At 42.6% G+C, this 17,364-nt stretch overlaps 1 protein-coding gene across 1 annotated transcript; it reads right to left on the bottom strand.

Annotated features, from left to right (window-relative positions):
- Positions 1-13,513: 13,513 nt before the first annotated feature.
- On the bottom strand, positions 13,514-17,304 carry calm2a (calmodulin 2a (phosphorylase kinase, delta)). The gene is made up of 6 exons (XM_061745951.1): positions 17,211-17,304; positions 15,862-15,892; positions 14,643-14,786; positions 14,452-14,558; positions 14,233-14,368; positions 13,514-14,144 (listed from the first exon to the last, which is right to left on the bottom strand). The coding sequence occupies exons 1-6, from the start codon at positions 17,211-17,213 to the stop codon at positions 14,116-14,118; spliced, it is 450 nt and encodes a 149-aa protein (XP_061601935.1). The 5' UTR covers positions 17,214-17,304; the 3' UTR covers positions 13,514-14,115.
- Between the last annotated feature and the right edge of the window lie 60 nt (positions 17,305-17,364).

The raw sequence follows: 17,364 nt of genomic DNA, 5'->3' as shown, positions 1-17,364 counted from the left end.
AATCCGTCCACAACCCGACGAGAGACTGATGACGTCAAACAGGAGCGATGATAGACGGCTCAACGGTGTCTAAAAACGTAGACGTGCTCCAACGAGGTGTCACATGACGACCTCCCGGGGGAACACGATCAGCATTCCCCCGTAAACAGATCATCCCTTTTCAAAACTGTATTTAGTACAAAATAAAAAAGGATTACTAGTTCAGCCCAAGGGCACCTGGAAAGTCTGAATTAATCCTCCAGGCACTCAATCCCGTAACGGTCTCACAATCCAATAACGGACCGTATTGTGGCACATTGGGAAATGTCGGGGGTTCACCACACACACACGCACGCACGCACGCACGCACGCACGCACGCACGCACGCACGCACGCACGCACGCACGCACGCACGCACGCACGCACGCACGCACGCACGCACGCACGCACGCACCAACCGGGCAAAAACCAACAAAAACATACATCTGATAGTCTTTAGTTTGGTTTCATATTTTTGTATTGATGCAAAAGTAAAAAAGGCACTTCCATATGCCAGGGCACGTTGGTGACAGCAATGAACATGGTTGTATGACCAGAGAATTTAAATTTACATACTTTTTAAGAACAAATAACGATAACACAAAACAAGACTAGATAAACAATACAATAAAATAGACATAGTCTGTATGAAATAATTAACTGGGCACATAAACATAAGGATAGACAAAATGTAAAGATCCTAAAAAAAAAAAACCCAAGTATAAAAAAAAATAAAATAATAATAATAATAATAATAATTAATTTAATAATTTATTTATTTAATAATAATAATAATAATAAAAATAAAAAAATAAAAATAAAAATCGAATTAAATAAATTAAATAAAAAGGGTGTGGGGGGGTTACGTTGTCGCAAAAAAGTCTTTTTTCTCGAAATTGTATTTCAACATTAATCTCGACATTTCGACTTTTTTCTCGAAACATTTCAACTTTTTCTCAACATTTCGACGTTGTCGCAAAAAAGTCCATAAACGGTTGCCATTTATTATAGAATTTGTTCAAGTTTCCCCTTCTTGAGTATCTAATTTTGTCTACTTTTAAAAATGACCGATAGTCTTTATTTTTGTTGTAAGTGATTGTTGGGATGGAGCATCGCTGGCAGCCGTAAATCAGGGGGGTTTTAAGGGAGGATCACATCCGTAATCCATACATTTCCCATTCTTGTCGCCAATTTGCACCATTTCCCAGTGTAAACAGTTACAGAGACTGATCTTTGATCCGCCGGTGGGTGTGACATCCAGCCAGGCCTTCAGATGATATTTGTTTTCAGTTAATTACGCTGCAGGATTAGAGCGGCGGCTTAACCTTTGACAAATTAAAACCGTGTCCGGAGCAGCGGCGTCATCACTAACGGCAGAAAAACGCTTCCACTTGTGCAGTAATAACCCCCTCGGGGGGGGTTTCTTGCTCTTCCTCCTCTGTCAGCACTCAGCAACTGCCCGGCGCGGCTCACATGTCCATCAGCGAGCGGCTAGCGAAAGCTGCTGCAACACGAACCGGAGCTGACGGCTCGGCCCGCGCCGCCGCCGCCGCAACGGGCCCTCAAATTGGCCCAATGATGCAATGGGACGGCCTTGTGGGATCAGCTTTCCCTGACGTTTGTGGTTATCATAACTCGCTCAAATCCAGAGCAGATCCTCGTTAAGCCTCGAGTCTGCTGGAATCAACTCGTGGAAGGAGCGGCTGGTCCTAATAGCTGCTGTCGGCCAGCGGATACGAGCACGGGTTAGAGAACAGTAGACCGAAACAGAACAAACCCTGCAGGACGAGGGAGAGGAGAGGGGGGGGCGGCTGTCAAAGGCCGGGAAGAAAGAGAGCAAAAACCAAAGATGGGGAGAGATGGAGGAAGGAGGAGGAAGGATTCAACCATCGAGGTGGTGATTGATGAGCTGTCTGCTCCGTGCTGATTGGAGGGTTAAGGAGAGGCGCCGATGCTGAGATATATACGACCAGTTTTCTAGCGTTGTTTATTCTACGGCTGGATGATGACGTCACCGGCGGCGGCTGCAGTTTCTGCTTCTGCTTCGTTCAAACAGCTTGTGCATCATGGAGATAACCCCATAACAACAGTCTGTAGATCTACGGAAGAGTATTAGGGCCAGGCAGGAGAAAAATAAAAATGATATTTTAGAGGAGGAAGATTTTTTTTTCATTATGCACTTCGAGAAAAAAGTGGAAATGTCGAGAAAAAGTGGAAATGTCGAGATAAATGTTGAAGTACAATTTCGAGAAAAAGGTAAAAATGTTGAGAAAAAAGTCAGAATTTTGTGAATAAAGTTGAAATGTTGAGAAAAAAGTTGACATTTCGAAAAAAAAAGTCTAAATGTCGAGAAAAAAGTTGCAATATCGTGATTAATGTTGAAGTACAATTTCGATAAAAAAGTGGAAATGTTGAGAAAAAAGTCAAAATTTCGTGAATAAAGTTGAAATGTTGAGAAAAAAGGCGAAATTTCGACTTTATTCTTGAAATTGTATTTCAACATTAATTTCGACATTTCGACTTTTTTCTCGAAATTTTATTTCAATATTAATCCCGACATTTCGACTTTTTTCTCAAAACATTTCAACCTTATTCACGAAATTTTTACTTTTTTCTCGAAACATTTCAACTTTTTTCTCGAAGTGCACAATAAAAAAAAATCTTCCTCTCAAATATTTCTGAAGTGAAAACTAAACATCATTTCTGTCTGATGGGTACTTTAAGCCTGTCAGAGTCCATCTCTCTCCCATCCCGTCTCGAATGCTCTTCCGTAGATATAAACGACCAGTTTTCTAGCGTTGTTTATTCTACAGCTGGATGAAGACGTCACCGGCGGCTGCAGCTTCTGCTCAGATCTCTGCCGGCGTCGTTCTAACAGCTTGTGCATCATGGAGATAAACCCATAATGCAACAGTCTGTAGATCTCACAAACCTACATTTTGTTGCTAAATCGGACACCGCCATGTTGGGACAAAAGTGAGGTCATCCTGACTTTGGTGACAACCGCATGATTCAGTCCCGTCCTCTTTCAGTGGTCCGTAAATGTCTTTGGGCCAATCCCAATACTACCCCTACTTTCTACCACTAACCCTAAAAATGAAGCCACTTGCTACATCACTGCGTGGTTTACGTTCGGGTACGTAAGCGACTGCGTAGTTACGTTTGCACATACGTCACACCATATCAGGAAGCCCAGAGCTAAAAGCTGTTTTGATTTCCGCTGTAGCGCTGTTAATATGCCACTTTATTAAGTTTTAATATTTTTTCAGGCGTAAAAGTAACCGTTAAGATCCCCAACCTGGGCTCAGTTTATCCAAATAACGCCTGTTAAGAAATTTGATCCGACGTTTTCGGGATGAGAAGAGCCACCGGGTCGGGAGCTGATTTATGGTTCCGTGTTAAATCGACGCAGAGCCTACGGCGTTGGTGTAACGCAGAACCATAAATCAGCCTTTATTCTGGCGAGATCTGAAAAGACTTTGCAACAACGGGCAAGCGAGTGATTATGTACATTCACTGAGTGAATATTATGAAAGTAAAATATATATTTCTCGCTAGAAATGTAATCAAAACACATTTTTATACAGAAACTAACTCAAAATATTGATTTTATTTACTAAAAAATAAGAAATGGCCGCCATGTTTTTCTGTTTGATTCAGTCTGCAAATGATGACGTAAAGCATTCTGGGAAATTTTCTCAGGCCCTCGGTCGGCGAGTCAGAATCTGAAATCCCTCGCTTTTAAGGGCTAGATTCATACACACTAGCCCTACATGCAAAGAGGAATTGGGACACCACTACCCTCACGGGAATGTGCAAAATTTAGGGGTAGTGCTGAAAAGTAGGACTAGGGGGGGATTGGGACTAGACCTTCATCTCTCTCACGATGCCCCCCAACGTTTTCAGCGGGTGAGGAGATCTGGACTCTCTTGTTTCCTTTTCAGATGTGCAAGTCGCCATCAGTCCGCCTCCACGCCATCGGACACGCAGGCTTTCCAACTGAGCATCGATGACGAGCTAAATTGCAAAATCCCGTTCTGCAGGACAACTTTCGAACAGTCTCCTATAAGAGCTGTAAACTCTGGAACTCACTGCCATCAGAAATTAAATCCATCTCAGAGTTTAACATGTTCATCACCAAAACTAAAACCTGGTTAAATAAAAATCTAAACTGTACTCATCTGTAAATAGTGTGTATATTTGTGTGGGAGAGTGAGTGAGGGAAGGTTTTATATCATGTAAATGCAATATTGCATTATTGTATTATTGAATTGCATGGTCTTTTTAATTGATTTATATGAATTTTTTATTGTACTGCAATGTTGTGGAAGAGAATTAGCACTAGCTATAAACTCTACATACATCACATCAAGCTTGTATCTATGTTTGACTACATTGTCCCTGTCAAATAAATAGATAATTAAATAATAAATGTTCCCTCTGTCTTCTCCTCGTTGGCTCAGAAAGATGGCATCATTTCTGGATCATGTTTACAAGGTTCACTATGTGTGTTTTTTATTTTTTTAATGATCATTTTCATGACCAGCTGTACAAAATGCAGACAAAACAATCCAAGATGCTGTTTTCATGTCCCATCACGCCACTGACCCGTTTCCTAATTAACCTATTTAGTTGCAGGATGCTCCTCCCGGTGCTTCTCATTAATACCACTTACTCTTCCGCTCTTCTGTTCATCGCGCCGCTCAGTTGTAACACGATGCAGCCGTCAAATTAAGGAAAATGTGCTCATGTTTTTCCCTGGGAACACTGAAATATCTTACTTTCACTCGTGCATGTTGTGGTTTTACTGTATATGCGATGCCTGTGACTCCCAGTGCAATAATATCGGTTGGAGGCCAGGTTTTATAAGAGTAGGAGGCCTGGTGAATCAGGACGGCCTGGGTGGAGCTGCTGTAGTCATACACCGTAGGCAGCAGCTCGTCTCCCTGGGGGACTCCCGGGGTCCGGGCATTTACGCCCACGTCACGAGCTGCAGGTTGTTCTCACGGCTCGGCTCAGCCTCCTCAATTAGGCCTGGACTGCAAAAACTCCAAATCGTAAGAATATTTGTCTTATTTCTAGTTAAAATGTCTCATTTTTAGTCAAAAAAATCTCATTACACTTAAAACAAGACTCATCAATGGAAAAAAACAACAATTTTCACCTGTTTCAAGTAGATTTTCACTTAAAATAAGTAGAAAAATCTGCCAGTGGAACAAGATTTTTTTGCTTGTAATGAGAAGATAAATCTTGTCCCACTGGCAGATTTTTCTACTAATTTCAAGTGAAAATTTACTTGAAACAGGTGAAAATTGTCAAATAACAAGTTATTTTTCTGGTAATGACTCTTGTTTTAGGTGTAATGAGATTTTTTGTTGGACTCCGGCAGGGCTGTCCTTTGTCACCGGTCCTGTTCATAATTTTTATGGACAGGATTTCTAGGCGCAGCCAGAGGCCGGAGGGGATCCGGTTTGGGAACCTCAGGATTTCATCTCTGCTTTTTGCAGATGATGTTGTCCTGTTAGCTTCTTCGGACCGGGACCTCCAGCATGTGCTGGGGCGGTTTGAGGCCGAGTGCGACGCGGCAGGGATGAGAATCAGCACCTCCAAGACCGAGGCCATGGTTCTCGACCGGAAAAGGGTGGCGTGCCTTCTCCGGGTGGGTGGAGAAGTCCTGCCTCAGGTGGAGGAGTTCAAGTATCTCGGGATCTTGTTCACGAGTGAGGGAACGATGGAGCGTGAGATTGACAGACGGATCGGTGCAGCGTCTGCAGTTATGCGGTCGATGTACCGGACCGTCGTGGTGAAGAAGGAGCTGAGTCGAAAGGCGAAGCTCTCGATTTACCGGGCAATCTACGCCCCTACCCTCACCTATGGTCACGAACTTTGGGTAGTGACCGAAAGGACAAGATCGATACAAGCGGCCGAGATGAGTTTCCTCCGCAGGGTGGCTGGACGCTCCCTTAGAGATGAGTTTCCTCCGCAGGGTGGCTGGACGCTCCCTTAGAGATGAGTTTCCTCCGCAGGGTGGCTGGACACTCCCTTAGAGAGAGGGTGAGGAGTTCGGTCACCCGGGAGGAGCTCGGAGTCGCTGCTCCTTCACATTGAGAGGAGTCAGCTGAAGTGGCTTGGATATCTGTACCGGATCCTCCTGGACGCCTCTCTAGGGAGGTGTTCCAGGCATGTCCCTCCTCCCTAGGGAGGTGTTCCAGGCATGTCCCTCCTCCCTAGGGAGGTGTTCCAGGCATGTCCCTCCTCCCTAGGGAGGTGTTCCAGGCATGTCCCTCCTCCCTAGGGAGGTGTTCCAGGCATGTCCCTCCTCCCTAGGGAGGTGTTCCAGGCTTGTCCCTCCGGGAGGAGACCCCGGGGAAAACCCAGGACACGCTGGAGAGACTATGTCTCTCGGCTGGCCTGGGAACGCCTCGGACTCCCCCCGGAAGAGCTGGAGGAAGTGTCTGGGGTGAAGGAAGTCTGGGCATCCCTGCTGAGGCTGCTGCCCCCGCGACCCGGTAACGGATAAAGCGGGAGAAGATGAGTGAGTGAGTGAGAGATTTTTTGACTAAAAATGAGACATTTTAACTAGAAATACAAAGACAAATACAAGACAAATATCCCTGGTAAGATTTTGAGTTTTTGCAGTGAAACTGCAAAGTTAGTCCTATGTTGCTGCTTTTCTTGCATAAAAACGTAATAAAAATCATCTGATCATAGTTGCTTTTAGGCAAGTGTGTATAGAGGGAATGTGCAATGACGTCACAGATGCGACTTCACAGCGGGTTACACCCACTGAGTGTCAGAAAGACTGAGTGTCAGCGTAAACTTTCAGTTTGAGCAACTGGAAAACATCTAAAATGGGAAAGAGCTGTTGTGCGATCGACTGTACTCATAGATTTAGCAAGAAATCTGAGTTATCGTTTTACAGACTGCCCAAAAATAAGCTTAAGAGAGACAAATGGATCACTGCAATTCACAGAAACAACTGGAGTCCAGGCACCAAAACGTGGATTTGTGGTTCCCATTTTGTATCAGGTAATGTTGGATTTTTGGGTAGCTAACGTTAAACGGTCAAATCATAAAGTTCGGTGTCCTCATCACTTTAATTTCACCAACAAATCCTGCCTTGAAGTCGGACCAAGCGTCAAGACTTTTGTATGCCTTCAAGCTTTGCTTCGTGTATTTCCTGGTGTAGAAATTAAGTACATATAAATATCAGGAAACTGGATTGGTGGCCAAATATTAATGTCCATGGACCACTGGTTCTTGGTAACTGTACCAAATATTAATGTCCATGGACCACTGGTTCTTGGTAACTGTACCAAATATTAATGTCCATGGATCACTGGTTCTTGGTAAATGTACCAAATATTAATGTCCATGGACCACTGGTTCTTTGGGTAACTGTACCAAATATTAATGTCCATGGACCACTGGTTCTTTGGGTAACTGTACGGGTCACTGTCAAGTCCAACTGACGCTAATTTAAGTTGATAATCAGCTGTTATCCCGTCTTTTCCACTAGTTGCAGCTGTTTTTGCTACTTGTGCCAACATCTGACAGATCCCATGCTCTGTTGAATCTGCTTCCATGTTTCTATATATTTATTGTATCTATTGTCTCTTTGCTTTGTTCTGCTCTTTTACTTCTTTTTTATTTTTCTATACTATTTTTTGTGCACTATTCCAGGTGGAACAGGTGGAAAATAGCAAGCTGCTACAACCTGGCACAATGCATATTCTCTTGTACAAGATTAATGTCTTATTGTGCACTGTTCCTGTTTTGAAATAAATAAATTACAAATAATGTTTTTACTTCCATGACAGAAATCGAGGATTGAAGAGTTGCAGCCGGGAGCTGCTCATCCCCATCATTCAGTTGTATGTGCATGCAGTGCAAACAGGGGAAGACATAAGCAGCGGCCTTGGGGAGGCAATCATTCCTGCACATCAGTTTAAACGTCGTTCTGCGGAGAGCACGGAGGATTCACACATGGAAAACATTGAAGGCGGTCGTTAATCTTCCCAGATGTGCACGGCACAGCAAGTTTACCCCGAGGTCAGACCGTGCAATGCTCAGATTAATACCAAAACAAAACAACAAAAAGGACATGACAGCATGATTAGAGGGAAATTGGACAAGTATGAATTGTTTGGGAAGAGCTGACGGGAGAAATCCTTCTGAGTAACACGACAAACATCTACAACCAGGTCCCTGAACACACCGCTCCCTGGACAAGCTGTTCAGCCTTAGTCTGCAACAGTCAGTACGTTTAAATGCACTAACAGAAAGTCGAATTGTTGCTTTAATCCGACCGATATTGAAGTTTTAACAGCCGTGTTTACACCTTAGCCGAACTGAAGTGAAGCTCTGGAGATTGAGTTTTTAGTGCGGGATAATGCTCCTAATCCGAGTTATTCCAGCATGTATACGCTAGCCGAGCTAGCTACTGCCCCGGTGCCCCCCCTTCTGGAAGTGACGACGACGAACTGTCATTACCCGATGTGAGTCGCTACCCGATTTGAGTCACACATGCGCAGTGGCGTCCAACATCATCGGCCATCTTGGAAAGCAACATACAGCATCACCACTTGGACAAACTGTCGTTACCCGATGTGAGTCGCTACCACGCATGCGCCACTTTTCGCTGTGCATTTCAGCAGGAAATCAGTCAGTCAGTGGAGAAGTAGAGAGTGTTGTCATTACCCGATTATTGATTAAAATGAGCGAATTTTTGGGGTAATATTAAACCAATGAAAATGGCGTTTCTTCTCATTCATCATTAGTAATATCATAGGGAACTTTTACTTATTTCATTAAAATTCAGACCAAATAGGAAAAGCAATCATGTAAATAATAATATCCCTAACTTATTGTGAGTAGTGTATATCAAAACAAGTGTGTGTTTAGATCTTGTCTATCAAGTCTGGCGACGTAACTGTAGTTTGTCCAAGTGGTGTTGCCGTATGTTGCTTTCCAAGATGGCCGATGATGTTGGACGCGACTGCGCATGTGTGACTCAAATCGGGTAGCGACTCACGTCAGGTAATGACACGAACCACAAAAGCCAGAATATCAACACATTAGGAGAAGAAGAAGACGAACAAAGAAGACGGAATCGGAAAAACCCCAACGCAAAAGAGCTTGTGGTGCCACCTAGCGCCGCAGAGTTGAACGCACCTCACTCAATAATCAATTGTCTTCTCTTGTTTTTCTGGGAAACTCACGTTTAATCCTGAGGTGGATTGTTGCCTATAGAGGGTCTGCATTGACGTCGCATCCCCACTGGACCAGTCCCCTTACTCACACTGAGTGGCAAAAACAGCTGCAAATAGTGGAGAAGACGGGATAACAGCCAATTATCAGCTTAAATTAGCGTCAGTTGGACTTGACAGTGACCCGTACAGTTACCCCAAGAACCAGTGGTCCATGGACATTAATATTTGGTACAGTTACCAAGAACCAGTGGTCCATGGACATTAATATTTGGTACAGTTACCAAGAACCAGTGGTCCATGGACATTAATATTTGGTACAGTTACCAAGAACCAGTGGTCCATGGACATTAATATTTGGTACAGTTACCAAGAACCAGTGGTCCATGGACATTAATATTTGGCCACGAATCCAGTTTCCTGATATTTATCTGTACTTAATTTCTACGCCGGGGAAATACACGAAGCAAAGCTTGAAGGCATACAAAAGTCTTGACGCTTGGTCCGACTTCAAGGCAGGATTTGTTGTAGAAATTAAAGTAATGAGGACACCGAACTTTATGATTTGACCGTTTAACGTTAGCTACCCAAAAATCCAACATTACCTGATACAAAATGGGAACCACAAATCCACGTTTTGGTGCCTGGACTCCAGTTGTTTCTGTGAATTGCAGCGATCCATTTGTCTCTCTTAAGATTATTTTTCGGCAGTCTGTAAAACGATAACTCAGATTTCTTGCTAAATCTATGAGTACAGTCGATCGCACAACAGCTCTTTCCCATTTTAGATGTTTTCCAGTTGCTCAAACTGAAAGTCTACGCTGACACTCAGTCTTTCTGCCACTCAGTCTTTCTGCCACTCAGTCTTTCTGACACTCAAACTTCACACATTCATCCCATTCTCCTCCTTTAGAAACACACTCCCAACATTCATCTGTGATCATTGCACATGTTTGTAACTCTTCCGGAGCAGCGCTACCACTTTTTACTCATATTTTTTTAATGTGTTGTGTGTTTTTTATACATCGTGTTTGATTGTTTGTTTCACTGTAATTTTTTGTCATTTATTTATTTCAAAACAGGGACAGTGCACAATAAAACATTAATCTTGTACAAGAGAACATGCATTGTGCCAGGTTGTAGCAGCTTGCTATTTTCCACCTGTAGTCCCTGGGCAGGTTGATGGAATAGTACATAAAAAATAGTATAAAAACAAGAAAAAATAGTTAAAAGAGCAGAACAAAGCAAAGAGACAATAGATACAATAGAAAAATAGAAACATGGAAGCTGTGATTGTATGTGCTTGACTCTTTGTGTTGCCTCTTGCCCCGGTCGTCATTAATAAATGAGAAACTGTTCTCAACTGACTTACCCGGTTAAATAAAGGTTAAATAAATAAATACATAAAATAAAAACCAAGCACAGCAGTCTAGCAGGATCAGCTCATGCCTGCAGTCCAACACGGCGGTGGAGGGATGATGATCGGGGCTTTTTCTGCAGCCACGAGGAACTGATCTACCGGTCTGCTACCATGGTGGAACCTTAACAGAGCCGAGGCCCCAAAAACGCCTCTGAACCGAAGCAACGTTGTGGAGAAGAACAGAGGAGAATTCCTCCACAGATGCGAGAGACTGATAAAGTCATACAGGAAACTACAACCTTGAGATATCAGCGCCTACAGGTGGATCTACAGGTCTCTGAATCATGGGGGTCTTTAGTGTGAGTACCGTATTTTCCGCACTATAAGGCGCACCTAAAAGCCTTTAATTTTCTCAAAAACCAGCAGTGCGCCTTATATATGATCATTACGGTAATTTCTGTTACTGTAGTCAGGGGGATTGTGGGTAATGTAGTTGGTGTCGCCAAAGTAATGGCGTTAAAAACATCAGGAATCGTCACAGATGTTCAAGACAACAGCAGCTACGCTGACTCGCATCATGGCGAGTTTGACGAGACGGAGCAAAGCTGTTTTTATTTTGTTAATAAAGTTTGACATACGGTACTTTTCTTCTTTTTTTTTTTTTTTGCATTTGCTGTAGGATTTTGCAGCATTCCCTGTAGCGCAGCCACTATAGTACGGTATTTTACCAGATATTTAGTGCGCCTTATAATGCGGTGCGCCTTATATATGGAAAAGGTTTTTACATACGTCGTTCATTGAAGGTGCGCCTTATAGTGCGCCTTATATTGCGGAAAATACGTATACGTTAGTAGCATTTAGTAACATTAATTTATATTAATTTACTGTCCTGCAAAACCATTAAAAAACTAAACCCCACATAGCTTGAGTTTCATTTACCGATATCAGATTGAATTAGAGGAAACTGCATCTCCTTAAGAGTGAAGAGTCACTATGATGAGGTAACAGTTTTAGTATTCATGGGCTGAACGGAGGCTTCAGTCATCACCTGCAGAACATTCTGCAGAATCACCTGAAGACAAGTCTGTGTCACTGTGGTCAATGATTTTTGGTTTGGATAAAGCTGCTTTTCAAAAATCCCTCAGGTGAGGTCCTCAGGTCAAGCCCAAATTCACGTTTGATGCACCAAAAGGCAAAATGCCATTTTCCGCTGATTTTTAGATCATCGAGACCTCAGTCCAGGTATTGGAGCGGATCCAAGTCAGAAACCCTGATATATAATAAAAGACTTCCTAAGACAGTTTGTGAAACCTTTACTATGTTTGCGAAAAAGAGAGTGGTGAAACTGGATTAAATGATCCCTCAAATAGTAAGGTGTAAGACTAGAACCCACCCATCCCATCCCATAAGAAACAGGAGACTAATTCCATCCATCCCAACCTAACTGGCTAGAACTGGTCCTGATGCTGATTTATAGTGTCCTGCGTCGTTGGCCGTATCGAGTTGGTCAGCTGCTGGTCAGGGTTTGGGTTCACGGTGCTACTTGGACCGCTACCACCCCAACACTAAGATACAAGCCGAGCAAGACACAGGTGGCGGTTGGATGATACGAATATGCTCCCAACTCGCTGAACTCAGAAGCTGATGTCCTCTCCAACAGAGACGTCAGAGGCCACTTCCTTCCTGGGAAGTTACCAAGACATGTAATAAACTCACTTAATTGGCTTTGACAAGATGACACCGACCTGAAATCACAAAAAGCTTCATTCTAAAGCCTGAATTATGGTTCTGCGTCAAACCAACGCAGAGCACACGCCGTCACCGTGATGCCGTCGGACTTCTCCGTCACTCCATTTGGCCGCGGTGCAGTCCCCCCCGTGACCGCTAATTTGCGATCTTTTCCTGAATGGTTTATACGACTTTTTCCGGTCACAGTGAATCAAAGAGATAAGGACAACTATTGAGCAAAAAAAAACACATAGAAACAGGCACCGAAATTTCACGACTGCTTCAAACTGGAAACCGGAAATGCGTTGCAACCAAGCGAACCAATCACAGCTCTCTCCGTCGCCTCGACGCGTAGTTACAAGGGAGGCACGCGTCAGTGACGGCGTGTAGTCTGCATCGACGCGTACCACACGCCGTCGTTTTGACGCAGAACCATAACTCAAGCCTCGAAATAGAGATGCTGTTTGGAAAGGGCAACACCCCCTTTCCCTTCAGCTCCACGTACCACGAGATAAAGGCAAATTCAAAGCAGGAGTGATGAAATCAAGTTAGCTTTTGGTGCACGACGTGTACATTTGGATCCATTTGAATTAATTTTAAGTCTCATTGCAGCAGCATGAAAAGAAAAATTACAAATTTTTAAGTCTGATCAAACTTGTTTTAGCCACTGAAGGTTTTCAGTAAATGTTTAAAGATGCTTCTACCAGAGAAACCACACAGGAAGCAGAACCGAGGTCCACAATAGAGCTTTATTTTATCATTCAAAATAACAAACTTAGTATCTCTGCAAGCTACTGTAACAAACTCAGAAAAAGAAAGAAAAGTACACCTTATTTACACCATGTTTGATGTTCCACCTGCAGGTGTGGTTGCAGCTAGAGTCCAGTAAGACGTGAGCGGCTTCAGCAGGTCGGTATGCGCCGGGGGGGCGAGGGTAACGGATCCACGGAGATCTGATCCCACCACATGCCCAAGTTTAATGACAATGACCTTAGATCGTCAGAACATGAAGAGGCATTGGCTGATGCTCCTTGGTGTTTTCAGGATTCAAGAGGGAACTTTGAGCTGGTCAACATTTCAATGTGCGTCAAAGAAAACGATCCTTTCAGAGCCGGAGCATCCCGTCCTCTTACAGAAGTTTGGAGGGAGGTGGGGGAAACAAACTTAACTCAACTGAGAAAACAAGACAATTTTCAAATCTGGGTAGATTGTAAATTTTATTGGAAAACAAAAATATACAACTTGGAATGGATTATTTGAGGCATGACCAGAGGTCAAAACAACAAAAAAAAAGTTAAAGTGAGTAAAACATTAAAAAGCATGGTAAGATTAACAGCAGATACAAAAGAGTTTGTACGAGTACCGAGGAGATACACCCGTGTCATTTTTTTTGCAGTAGTGCAATGCTGAGAGATTTCCATATATACTTTGTCCATAGTCCATGCAGAGTTTCAATCCTCCACATTGCTTCCATGCCAGCGTTTGTCAAGTGACCAGCGGCTGACAGGTTTCCAATGTCGCCAGGCGTGGAGGGGCCCCGAGCACTCGAGACGGGGGAACGTCGAAGTTCTGACTCCCAGGGGCCTCCACGGGCGTCCGGTTGTACGACCGTTCCGTCACCCCCAAAACACCATGACAGCAAAAGAAAAGGGACATGGGGACAAGAGCCTATGCAGTTTACATGCAGTTCCTTTGGACAGCAGGAGGGGCGGGACGAATGGGGGCTATTAAGATTTTACAGATAAATTACACAAAGAAAAAAAAGGCAAGTTATTTATATACGAAATCTGTACAAGGCCTTCACTTCGCCGTCATCATTTGTACGAACTCTGTGGGGAAGAGAAATAAGTTGTCTCAAAAGTGTGTTTATGGGAGGAAATAAAAAGCAGGATGTAAAGGTGAAATACAAGTACCGACCTTCGTAGTTGACCTGTCCGTCTCCGTCGATATCTGCTTCCCTGATCATTTCATCCACCTCCTCGTCGGTCAGCTTCTCCCCCAGGTTTGTCATGACGTGGCGCAGCTCGGCAGCGCTGATGTAGCCGTTGCCGTCCTGAAGAAAAGCTCAGTCAATAACCAGGAGGGAGAAGAAAGGGCTGGAAATATTCACGGATTAGCGAGTGCCGGCGTATTTACCTTGTCGAACACTCGGAAAGCTTCTCTGATCTCCTCCTCGCTGTCTGTGTCCTTCATCTTCCGCGCCATCATGGTCAGGAACTCTGGGAAATCTATCGTTCCATTTCCTGGAGACAAAAACCCATGGAGGAATTGAGCAAGGCGCAGGGCCGGTTGGCTGATTTGTTTTAAAAGTTAAACCGTGATCTCACCGTCAGCATCCACTTCATTGATCATATCCTGCAGCTCTGCCTCCGTGGGGTTCTGGCCCAGAGAGCGCATAACTGTGCCAAGCTCCTTGGTGGTGATGGTTCCATCTCCATCCTTGTCAAAGAGTGAAAACGCCTCTTTGAACTCTGTTAGAAAGAGAGTGGATGAGCCTCTTTAGTGATGCCAGTGATCCTTAAAAGCTCGTGCAAGTGTCAGCAACATAATCTTTGCCAGAGTTGTCCAACCAGATGGAAACAAACCCTGATCTGGGAGAGAGTGAAGCATTTGGGTTTTTAAACCCATCATACTTCAGTAAAACCACAACTTGCTGATGCATCCCTCTGTTTTTACTTCCAACTTGCAATTGTTTCTGACTAAACAATGACAGCAGCCACAAGACTGAGCAGCCGGGGCCGAGTCGGGGCCATTATCAGCAACAAATAATGGCCTGCATAGTTTGTCGAGGGCCGCGAGGGACGAGAAACAATGACACACTCACCAAGCAGGATGAGCCCAATGAGCAACAAGCAGTGGCATGCAGCAGCTTGTCATAAAAACTATAACCTCCGCATTCTGAGACAAACGCAAAGACCAACACCCATTTTGTTATCGTTAAAGATCTGTCCAGTGAACGGGTTCAAACACATAAAAACCCTAAACAGCTACTTAAACCAAAACTATAGTAATTACTACATATTTACAACCAGAATGTAGTCTGAAAATGACAAGACTGGACATACATGGAGTCAAATCTCCAAAGAAGTCACTACTGTGAATAAATATAAGTGTTTGGGTTCACAATTTGCCATTTTAAGTTATAAAATCACAATATCCAAGTATCATCTTGGAGGATGTGAAGTAATTTTGAAGATACTGTAGTCTTGAGATGCTCAAAACAAAAGGGCAAAGGACACAGCATATAAAAAAGGTGAACGCCTCAGGAGAACACACCACGTCCCTCCAGATTACATCATTTATTACATGGCAACCATAAAAATGCAAAGTTTTCATAGAGGGAGTTCTTCAGCTCTCCAGATGGGGAAAAAAAAAAAAAGGAAAGCACAAGGCAACAGCAGTTTCTTTCATTCCCACTTTATGGCCAGGAGTCTGCCCTGCAAAACGCCTTAAAAGGCAAAAGAGTAAATCCAGCGAAAGGGGCTGTAAGGATCCATAATGCAGCCACTTTTGAGGGTTATGAGGGACAATGCAGTGAAGTCTTACCGGCAATCTGCTCCTCTGTCAGCTGATCAGCCTGCAAAACACAATCACACAATAATCAGTACACCAAAAATGGTTAAAACCTGCCCAAAGCTATGTTCATTTTGGTCATCTTTCTATAATACTCTCTCAAAAGCCCTTAAGAAACCGGTGGATTCTAGCCCTTTAATTTCTATTTTTGGTGTACCTGAAGATTTTAATTGTTTTACTATGAAGGAGATTAATATAATTGCTTTTTCCTCTCTTGTAGCTCGTAGACGTATTTTACTTCAATGGAAGGACCAAAAACCTCCATCTCCCAATTCTTGGTTGAAAGACCTGATGTCATTTTTATATTTAGAGAAAATTAAATATGGTATTAGGGGTTGCTCTGATACGTTTTCTTATATTTGGGAACCTATTCTTTTTGTTAATTCTTTGGCATCCTTGGAAGATTAATTTAATCTGATTTAATTTAATTACAGGGAAGTATGATATTGCTAACCATGTGTAATTTTTTTTTAGGGTTCCTCTTATGTCAGTTTATTTTCATTTATCTATCTTATTTTGTTTTTTTTTTATTTATTTTTTTTGTTGTTGCTAACCATGTCTAATTTTTTTTAGGGTTCCTCTTATGTCAGTTTACTTAAATTTGTATTTATTTATCTTTTTTTTTTCATTTTAATTTTTTTGTTGTTGCTGTTTTGCGTGTCCGGTATTTTTGTTTATTACTTTATTTTTCCTATTATTATTGTCTTCAGTCAGAGTTTGATTTATGTTAAGTTTTGTGTCCTTATTTATTTTTATTTTTTTTTAATTTTATTTATTCATTCATCTTATTTTATTCTTTTATTTTAATTATTTATTTTATTTTTTTATATTTTACATGGACTACCCAATAAAGAAACATGTTTAAAAAATAAAAAAAAATGGTTAAAACCTTAATAAAAGACAAGATTTGAAGTTTTGTGGGAGAAAAAGTCCCAGAAAAGACACTGGATCAAAATCAGGAGGATGAGACAGACTTTATATGGATAGATGACTAAAAAAAAATGCATTTAAAAGAGCAGGCACTGAAAGAGTGTTTACAGGTAAAACATGTGGTTGAGGAATAAAAGCTCAGTTTTCAATCACAGCACACCACTATAGTCTCATTTCATGCAAAAATTATCAATAAGGCCCATTTCCACATTTAATAGTCTTAAAAAAACGTTTATCCTTTAAAAAAAGCTTGTTTTGTGGAACTAACAGGCACTACAGAGGCAAACTTTTCATTTCATGCACAAAACGGGAGTTTTTCTGGTCTGAATTGTATTCAATTGAATTCAGACTACCAAAAACCGCAAAACAGACGTAATTATGCTCCTACTTACCATTTCAAAGTTAATTTAGCAGCTGCTGTGGGTGATAAAAATCCGTTTAAAGCCGCAGCGAGACAGACGTGTGAACACTGCGAGTCTCTGTGAACAGTGAGAGCCGTTACGCTGGACGCGCCTTTAACGACTCTCCCAAACCACGCCCCCTTTT

Source organism: Cololabis saira, chromosome 17 (genome assembly GCF_033807715.1).
Source record: "Cololabis saira isolate AMF1-May2022 chromosome 17, fColSai1.1, whole genome shotgun sequence".
Lineage (NCBI taxonomy): Eukaryota > Metazoa > Chordata > Actinopteri > Beloniformes > Belonidae > Cololabis > Cololabis saira.
Note: the sequence above shows the minus strand (reverse complement) of the source record. Positions and strands in the feature narration are given on the sequence as shown.

Bases quoted from the DNA above. Each gene is read 5' to 3' on its own strand.
- calm2a (XM_061745951.1), bottom strand. The intron at 14,787-15,861 runs GTAAGACTTCAC...TCTTTCTAACAG, and splicing joins GACAGAGGAGCAGATTGCCG to AGTTCAAAGAGGCGTTTTCA. The intron at 14,559-14,642 runs GTGAGATCACGG...TTTTGTCTCCAG, and splicing joins CAATGAAGTGGATGCTGACG to GAAATGGAACGATAGATTTC.